The sequence below is a fragment of the Argentina silus genome (assembly GCF_951799395.1).
Source record: "Argentina silus genome assembly, chromosome: 4".
NCBI lineage: Eukaryota > Metazoa > Chordata > Actinopteri > Argentiniformes > Argentinidae > Argentina > Argentina silus.
In genome coordinates, this window is record NC_139658.1 from 2,240,395 (window position 1) to 2,250,394 (window position 10,000).

General features: G+C 44.6%; 1 protein-coding gene across 1 annotated transcript in view; it reads left to right on the plus strand.

The window, feature by feature from the left end:
- cdh4 (cadherin 4, type 1, R-cadherin (retinal)) overlaps positions 1 to 10,000 on the plus strand; it is a gene marked incomplete at both ends in the record, with an annotated part of 140,795 nt that overhangs the window by 104,452 nt on the left and 26,343 nt on the right. Inside the window, one exon of the mRNA XM_083668394.1 lies at positions 7,984 to 8,139. Coding sequence (XP_083524520.1) covers positions 7,984 to 8,139 — 156 coding nt within the window. The remainder of the gene's footprint in view (positions 1 to 7,983; positions 8,140 to 10,000) is intronic.

A 10,000-nucleotide genomic window follows, 5' to 3' on the forward strand; every position in this document is an offset into this window, starting at 1 on the left:
TCTGTGAGGTGCGCGAGGGAGCAGCATTAGTTTCAGGCCATTGGTGGCATTCTCATCTCAACTGTCTCCTCCAGCACCTATAGAACTGTAAGACTGGAGCCAATGAGGCATGTCTGATAGAAACCAGTCAGAATGGGGGGACAGATGAGCCTATCTGCCCCTAACCATGCCTTACCTTGGACTTCCTCTCTACAACTCACCACCAGAAAGAAAATAGCAAAATAGCTAGGAAAAAAAAGAGAAAACACGAGAGTAAAACAAGTTGTAAAACGTGTCTTTGGGCAAAGCATTGATTGGAATGAGAGGAATTTTGATCGAAGTTATGATATCTGAAGGCAAACAAACTCTCTCGTGAGAGAGGGGATTGTAATCTAGGCTGTGTGCTTCAGAATGTCATTACTGTACATTAGATTACCTCACTTCATCGCCGATGCTGTGTTGAGGCAGACACCAATCAGAATAGACTAATTTTAGCTCAGCTACCAAAGGGAGCCAATAATGCATAATCTTCGATGACACCCCCAGGGTAGGTGATATGTTGGAGTTCTCAAGTTGTCTTTCAACTTTGTTACACAATGGCTGGAGGACCCTCATTTTGTGGTAATTTATGTAAATCTATGGCGGGAGGTGAAAAGTTTTCAGCCGAAACAAATATTAAAAGTGATTAAGTACATAACCCTCACACACCCTCTCAAGCAGTCGCTTACTTTTATTCTCACTTGAACAAAGTGTTGCAACTTTCTAAACTCATGATGAACCACACATTCTTTATAATATAGTCTTACTTATTTGAGATGTAAATTTAAAACACAGCTATACTGTAGCTTCTCAATTCAATGTGTTCTTAGCAGCTAAAGTTAGCTCACAGTGTGAGAGAGAGAATTGTCTTGATGACATTTTAATGCAAGGTTGCTTACACTGTACCACTGTTTATTCAACACCAAAATATACCAAACCAATTTTATTGGTTTATTCATATTCCCTCATATTCCACAGTTATTTTCTTCTAGTTAATAATACAGTTTGTTTTCCTATAGCCCATTTTTTTGTATGTACTTTTTATTAGTAGTTTTATGAGATACAATACACTGCCATTCTTATTTGTTGAAAGTATTTCAGAGAGTTACTTGAAAGTACCTCCTGTTAAGAATGCTTAAGAAAAATGCTTGTGCTTGTGTGTGTGTGTTTGTGTGTGTGTGTGTGTGTGTGTGTGTGTGTGTGTATATATGTGTGTGTGTGTGTGTGTGTGTGTGTGTGTGTGTGTGTGTGTGTGTGCGTGTGCGTGTGCGTGTGTGTCTGTGTGTCTGTGTGTGTGATTTTGTTTTGCAGCATCCCAGTAGGACAATTAGAAGGTGACAGTCCCATTAGAGCTGGCCCGACTCTACAAAGGCATTGGCTGCAGTGACTGACAGAGAACTCTGCCCCTCACTAAATAACTGTCAGTCTCCAGTCCTCAGCCCTGACCCTCTGGCACCCTCCCTCAGAGACACACAATACTACTCCTGAGCCCTCATTGGCAGGGCCCATACCTTCTACAGCCAAACAGAACCCCCATTCAGACCTTGGCTACGTCTGATTGGCCAGGCAGTGGCGGCCTGTGGCTTTGCCAGTAGGGCTCTAATGTAGCCTCAGGGTGTTGGTGATTGGCTGGACTGTCTGGGGCTGTTGTGCCCGGTGTATTCAGCAGGTCTCCTCTGGGATGGAGGGATGGAGGAGCAGATAGAGTAGTGGTAACAGCTTGGCTAGTGGAGTGGAAGGGCGGGGTGGGAGGAAAGCAGGCGGGTGTGAAGGAAAACTGCAGCAGCAGCACAAACCAAAACCTGTTCCCCCTCCATCCGCCAAACTCCATCAGCAGCCACATCTTAACTCTCTCATTATACATAGCGTGTTTCCCTGTATGCAGCTCCCCTGCGACTTGCCTATCGTCCTTGTGTGTTAAAACCTGGTGGGACCCGGGGGGGGGGGGGGGGGGGGGGGCTGCCATCTCCTGGGCCTGGTGTCTTTATGGGGAGGGAAGAAAAGGAATGTTGGCCTCTGCCTGGTACATTTATCGTTGAGAGCCGAGGAATGGGACTGGCCATTATACAGTACTGCAGGAAGAATGGCTGCATCTGCCCTATTCTTCCTCTATGGGGATCGGGGGGGGATTAATTCCATTGTTAATGCAGAGAGACTGCTGGTACATTTCTACAAAGTCCCCGCTATTCAGAGCTCTCATCTAAATTGGCCAGCTAATACAGTAATTGGGTCTGTGAGTTAGTTCTTAACTTCCATTAATATTTGTACTCTTTCTAATTGTCCCTTTTCTTCCTCCGAACCATCACATATTTTGCACCTCTGTCTGGGTAATGGGTGTGTGTGTGTGTGTGTGTGTGTGTGTGTGTGTGTGTGTGTGTGTGTGTGTGTGTGTGTGTGTGTGTGTGTGTGTGTGTGTGTGTGTGTGTGTGTGTGTGTGTGTGTGTGTGTGTGTGTGTGTGTGTGTGTGTGTGTGTGCGTGCGTGCGTGCGTGCGTGCGTGCGCGCGTGTGTGTGTGTGTGTGTGTTATCAGAGCTAGGTTATAAAGTGTATCAACCTGTATCTCTCTCTATACTCTGCCTGGCTTGAAGTCCTGTTGCTGGAGGTCACTCCAATGTGTATTTGTGCCTACAGTATCATACATAGTACAATGCAGCCTTTTTTCATTCCTCTCCTATTCATAACTCATTCACCTTCTCTTTTTACACAATATCAAAACCACTGAAGTTTATATAATGTCACCTATTGATGCATGTTGTGTTCGTTGTTGCTTAAATCCAATGTACAGAGAAAATATTCCTGTTGCTATGGTTATGAAGGCCAAATTAATCGGCAAGGCTCATCAAACTTTAGATTTTATTTTCTGTCCTCAAGTATTCTTCACCGTTACTTGCGTTATGATGCGAGACAGTAGTACCAAAGCACAGAATAAAGTAGTGACATCTCTTAATACCATTCCTCCAATTGAAATGCGACAGAAATATTAAAGTATGCATGGTACGTTCACATATCTTCCGCTTATCCTTCAAACTTTTACTGAGATTAAATCACGGGCATTTGGCCAATTAATTGCAATGCAGGATTAGGACAAGTTTCTTGAAGAGCTCATAGGATTTAGTCCAATTGGGCTTGTGTGGAGTAGAATAGCTGAGTGTGAATGTCAATAGCAGGGCAGGAATACCCCCTCCTTCTCAGGTGGCACCCCCTGCTCATTCATATTGATGGAGCCTCTCTCACTCTACCTGTTCAGGGAGGGAGGGAGGAAGAGAGAGAGAGGCAGAGAGATAGAGAGGGGGAGCAAGGTGCAAGAAGATGGAGAGAGAACAGGAAGAGGGTGTGAGGGTGGGAGAGACGAAGGAGAGGGAGCAGAAACCAAAAATCCATATCTCAGTGCTCTGGCACAGTGCTTTGTTCATTTCCGACTCAGCTTCCATCCATAATGGAGTACCCTGTGTGCAGAGGTGCAGACACAGCTGTTCTTTATGGGATCAGGGATAACTGTGTGCTACTGTGGCTGTCTTGAGAGATATTAAACCTGAGCTCTCCGCAGTTCCTTCTCTAGCAGACCTCCACTGTGACTACTTTTTAAAACGATCTCCACAGTTTTTTTTGTCTCAGTGCCACTAAACTGACATTTTTTCCCTCGTCATATTCCTTGCTTATAAGGTTGTTATTCTATTTTGTAAGGGGAAGGGAAAGTTTGAAGACTGAAAAAGATTAAATATCATCATTGATTGGGGATTTGGCATGCATGCACACACACACACACACACACACACACACACACACACACACACACACAGGCTCTCTACCACTCTCCCTATTTTTCACTTTGTGAGTGCCCTATGTTAGCATATGAATTTCTCTATCATCAAAACCAGGGGATATCTGATCTGTCAGCCCTTTGAAGACAGACAAGCACACAACAGGAAGGATGAAAGCGGCACAAAACAGACATTTAAGGGGAAGTCAAAACAGCATATACTTTTGCCGTTTCAACTAAAGGAACAAAGGTATTGTCTGGCAAAAAGAAGACACCTTATCAAATCAGAGATTCTGTATGACAACCGAGGACACATAATCAAATTGAAAGGGTTTTGTACAAAACAATATAATGATACAGGGATTCCCGCGGACTGTGAAAGTAAGCTTTGTTACTGTGTGCTATGTGTTGCCTATGGCTATCCCTATCTCTTTCAATACCATTTGATTATGTGTGTGTGTGTGTGTGTGTGTGTGTGTGTGTGTGTGTGTGTGTGTGTGTGTGTGTGTGTTGGAGGTGCTGAGTGATAGAGAGAGAAAAAAAGAAAGAAATAAAGAGCTAGAGAGCATTAGATATCCAGTCAGACACTGAGACGGAATGGGGGTGTCAAATATAATTTGCGTTAAAGCCATGCAGAGATTTGCACAGAGCTCTTAATTAGGGGTGGCAGCACTGGCGGGTACAGCGTGACAGAGAGGTTCCCAGAAGGCTTAGTCATCTCCTCTTCCTGAGTGGCTGCTAGCCTGAGGTCCGTCTGTCATCACTACCTCCCACAATCACACTCTACCACCACCAACTCAACATACGTCTCAGGACAGATCAGCCTTTGTGCATCTATAACAACACCCCTGTGTCTTCACTGTGTATTCTACCTGATTTTTCTTAATATGAACACTTGCAGTGTCAAATTATACCACTCGTCCTGTCTTGTAACAACATGATTTACCCCACAATACAGAGTGTTGCAAAACATAGCACCTAGAAGCAAGGGAAAATACAAAGACACCAGACTTTTCTATCGGCCTACTGTGTTGTACGGTATATATATATATCCATGCACTTCCAGAAGCTGAATGGATTGGGCATATGTAACGACTCTCCAGCTGCCTTGTGTAATACTTGACTTTCTCACCCCGGTCATGTGTGTTAGGACTGCACTGGGAGGAGGTGAGGTGATGGAGCCCATAAAGAGTCATAAAATAAAGAAGTAGAAGTGAGAGAACGAAGGGCCGGCCCTTAAACCATTAAAGGTGTGTGTAAAGTAAAGAAGTAGAAGTGAGAGAACGAACGGCCAGCCCTTAAACCATTAAAGGTGTGTGCGACACCAAGAAAAGGCTATCAAAGAGTGTAAACCACTGCCTGCAGCTCACAATGCTACATAATGACTTCCTGGAAGAACGAGAACAATTATAGGAAAACCCTGGATCTTACCGACTTCCGTCCTGCTTTTTAGTCTGCTTTTTTTTTTATTTATTTTTTAGCTTCATACTTTTGAAAGACTTTGTTGAGGTGAAAACATATAACTTTGAAGCAGGGCAAAATGCAGTAGGATGGATGAATATCATCAAACACACATCATATAAGTCACTATGCATGTTCACATCAAACTATTTATGCACACAGGGCAATCAGAAATGGTTGAACCAATTAAACGAGAGGACAGACCGACTGAAACTTCACAATTCTCGCTAATTAGAGACACAGCCGGTCTGAATAAAATGCAAATTTATTCCTTTAAATTCAGTCAGTGTTATTGTGCCTCTCCTTCTCGCCAGAGAGTGTAACGGAACGCTAATTCCTCATCTGATTCCCCATCTCTCCACAGATGTAGCACTCTCTGTGCTGATAGCTTCTCCCACAGGAGCCCAGCAGTTGTCAGTAATGAAGGAAATCACTCTCAGAGAGCTACAAATGGGTCACTTACACACGTCTGGTCTGTTCTGACAGACACCGAATCCATCCTTTAAATCCTTCATTCAGATCTATTTTGACTCCTATTATGATTCCCTTACAAGGATAGAGAAGAGACAGAGATAGACAGAGAGAGATAATGATCATCATTAGTACTATATTCAACCAACTCAATTGAGCGGTCATGACTCAGGAGAGTCCCAGGACTCGGATAAGCCGTGCCTACTCATTTATTCAATTTATCGATATAAAGAGTCCTTATTAAGAGAGCCTTGGAAATGTGACATCCGGTCTCAGGTGGCCTTAAAGTAGAATTTTAAGCAGGCAAAGTCAAGCCTGTGTGACATGTGAGAGCTTCCCTCCTCTCGGGGGCTATTTAAACCAATGTGTCAACCGTACACACACAGGGCTTTGATGTTCCCATGAAGAGAGAGCACACACACACACGCACATACACGCATACGCACGCACGCACGCATGCACGCACGCACGCACGCACACACGCACATACACACACACGCACATACACGCATACGCACGCACGCACACACGCACACACACACACACACACACACACAGACACACACACACACACACGGCTGTGGATCTGGATCTGTTTCAGGTGGAAATGTCATATGTGTATTTCTCACATGACTGCCTCCTGAATTATTGAACTGAGTTGGTCCTTTTGATCCACACGTTAGAGCCCACTGAGCGCGTCCCTTACCCATCAACTACTTCACTACACACACACAGACATAGTTACCCACATAGCGGCCTCATGTGTACGTAGGGGGAAATACTATTGTTGATGCCAAAAGGCTGTTGGCATTTCTTCTCTGAAAGTGAATCCTGCATATTTCCACATGTATAATGTTTTTTTCACTGGGGTATTTGAGTTACCCTCTGTGGATATAGATGGTGGGCTTCCATACATGTCTCACAGACCTTTAATAGAGGTGATTTCAAGTCAGCACTGTGCTGTATCTGTATTAAACCAAACACATTTAGTATTTGAGATGTCATTTAGCATATGAAATTAAGATGTTGTATAGCCACATTTTCAGTATAACTAGATACAGTATAACGTTGTGGGTGGAGGGGAATAACTCCATGAAAAGATGTATTGTAATCACACAGTTCAGTGCAGTGATTACATTATGACTGATCAGAGCTGCCTGAGTGCTGTGATTGATACAGCTGCCATTATGATCGAATCCCTCCCCACCCACACTTTAACTGAGGGAGATACAGTATTGCACACAGCAGCACATCTATATTAGGCATTGGCTCCTATACGAATTGATTAGCTAAATTGGAAAGAAGTCTCTGGAAGCATACGGGGGAAGCGATTGCACAGGCAGAAAGTGTGGGAGGAATTTGTAGGAAATTAGAGATGGGGTATCATGTTCCAACAGAGAAATGTTTTACGCAAAAGCCCGTTTGCCGGTGGACGGATTAAGTAATTTCATTTTCACGCATGATCTCCAGCTCCACAAACCAGGGAAATTGCATAGGAGGGAAAGGAGAGGAGAGAAAAGAGGAGGTTTTTCTTTTCCATTTGAGTGTGTGATTACTCCCCCTGACTTGTAACCCTGGCACGGAGATCGTTCAATCCCCTCAAGAAAGAAAAATCAGGAAATGGGAATGACACTTAAAGAATTGGACAAAAAAGAAACCTTTGCGGGAAAATTGGATGAACTATTCACCACGTGTAGGTAGCCAAAATGATTTCTGTAATTACAGGTTTCAATAAGACATTGCTCTCCCACCTGCTACAGTGCCCTACTAGTGCTGTCAGAACAGAATTTATTATCATAAGTAGACGGATGACTCTCTGTACCAAATAACCACTTCAGCCCAGTTTCCTCTCGTTTACAGCCTGCCTTGGTACTGTACTGTAATGTACTGTACTGGACAGCTTTTTCATATGGTCTTCCTCTATTAGCTGTGTATGTAATGAGTTATCGAAAAGAAGGGCGTTGATTGTAGTGTGTTCCCACCAAATATGTTGGATGTGGCAATGTGAAATATCCACCAGAACCCAAACCACATTAACGTTGTCGTCATAAACGCCCCTGAGAGCCATCATTTTACAAGCCCCAAGCATTCACCTGTCCCCTACAAAACATATCGTGATCTCCAGCTACTTATCCCCACATCCTTCGTGCCTAACTCCTCTCTCTCTCTCTCTCTCTCTCTCTCTCTCTCTATCTATCTCTCTCTCTCTCTCTCTCTCTCTCTCTCTCTCTCTTTCTGTCTCTCCACTTCTTTCTCTCTGTTCCTTCTCTCAGATCCGTTCAGACCAGGACCAAGACATTGGGATCCGCTACAGCATCACAGGAGCAGGAGCAGATCAGCCCCCCAGTGACATCTACAACATCGACCCTGTTCACGGCAAGATGTATGTCACCAGACCACTGGACAGAGAGGAAAGGGCCTCCTACCATGTGAGTACAGCACTTGTCACTGCTACTCCTCCCACAGCCTGTCATACTCTCACTCCATGTGTCTCGGCCTGTCTGTCTGTCTGTCTGTCTGTCTGTCTGTCTGTCTCACATCCTGAGTACAGTATGTTCTGTTCTTTCAAAACTCAAAACTATTTCTTTGAGACCAGACTCTCCTTGAGTTATGACAAAGTGAGAAATGAGAGGAAAGATTGCCTTGACAAAGAACAGATTTTCTCAGCCACTCAAGCTGTCAATTAGATAGAGTTCCTCCAGCAGAGAGAGAAAGAGGGGGAGGGAGCGAGATAGAGGGAGCGAGAGAGGACAGAAGGGAGTACTGACTCGTGGATTCGTCATCAGAGCTTATGAACAGGCGTTGTGTGTTGTGTGTTTTCAACACAAGGGGGGATTAGATCACGGCAGGGAGGGACCTCTCTGTTTTTCTACAGCTGCCCGGTTACCCCCACCACACTGGAACATGGTCCATGACATCTACAGCTGTCCTCCTAGTTTGACAGCCTTACAGTCAGCAAACGTCAGGCCTGGACCCTTGCTTAGCTTACACACCTCAGGCATGCTCATGATTGCACTCAGGTGTTAGTCCCCATCAGGTTAGACTGAGGATAGTGAAGACTGAAGTTCAACTCCATTTAAAGTCAAAGGACCCTCTGTCTCACTTGATGAGCTAGAGTGGAATGGAAGGGTTGTTGTTGTTGTTGTTGTTTTTGAGGTCATCTAGAGCGGCTATTTTATGGTGTTGGTTATCTCTGGGTTGACATTGATAACACATGTTCTGAGATATGAGCACTTGACAGTTCCTGTTGTTTTAACTCTGTGTGTTATGTTGAAATAGTAAGAGAGACAGTCTGGTGGGTTTTTCTACTTACTCCAGGGGAAGATGTACTCTGAGGTTAGTATTTTGGATTAAGTTTTGTTTTCTGCAGACAGCTACAGTACAGAGAAAGAATTGCTGTGAGTCAGGAGAACTGTGTGTGTGTGTGTGTGTGTTTGTGGATAGAGAGGTTGACCGGGTATGCCTTGGAGGCAACAGGCAGACAGAATCCATCAGTGCGACAGCAGTGGTTGTCGTGCTGGTGGTGGTAGAACTGTCTCTCGGCAGTTGGTGGTGATGTTATTCAGGCCCGCCCTCCTGCATGCTAATGGCAGCACAAACCCACACATTAGCAATCCTCACACAATTCACACACACTCCTCACACACTCCTCCAGGCCCTCAGATCACATTTCCAATGGCTCCACCCGCCCCCCCCCCCCCCCCCCACACCCCCCCACGCCCCACCGCCCCCCTTCGCCATGCAGAGCCCACAGCTGAGAAAACAGATTGGGCTTGTTTATTTGTTGGTGTTTCTCTCCATGTTTGTTTGTTGTGCTCTGGCCGTTGGAGACCAGCATCTTGGGGAATATTAAGTGGCTGAAGCGAGGGGGTTTGAACTATTTGTGTGTGTGTATGTGTGTGTGTGTGTCCGTGTATTTTCACACCATGCAGACAGACACAAAAGTGAGATGAGTAATTTCTTCATAGACAGGTGTGAATGCTGTAGTTCCAGGCTCCGCTGTGCTTTTCAGTCTCCCGGTACATTCTAAAGTAGGCTTTTATTGTCCGTTTGGGTGAATAGTAGACTCAGAAGATCCTGTTAGTCAATGTTAGACTCAACAAAAGCCTCAGCTCCCTCATGACTGTGCAGAAGGATGAGTACAGTTTTCTATGCTTCAATATGTTTTGACAGAGATAATGTTTTCCTGTACAATAGAATGGGAGAAACAGGGACACTGTTCTGTGCCATTCTATTTCCCCAAAATGATGATGCCTTGTGTTGTGAGATATGGTTACTCGGGGTTTGAAT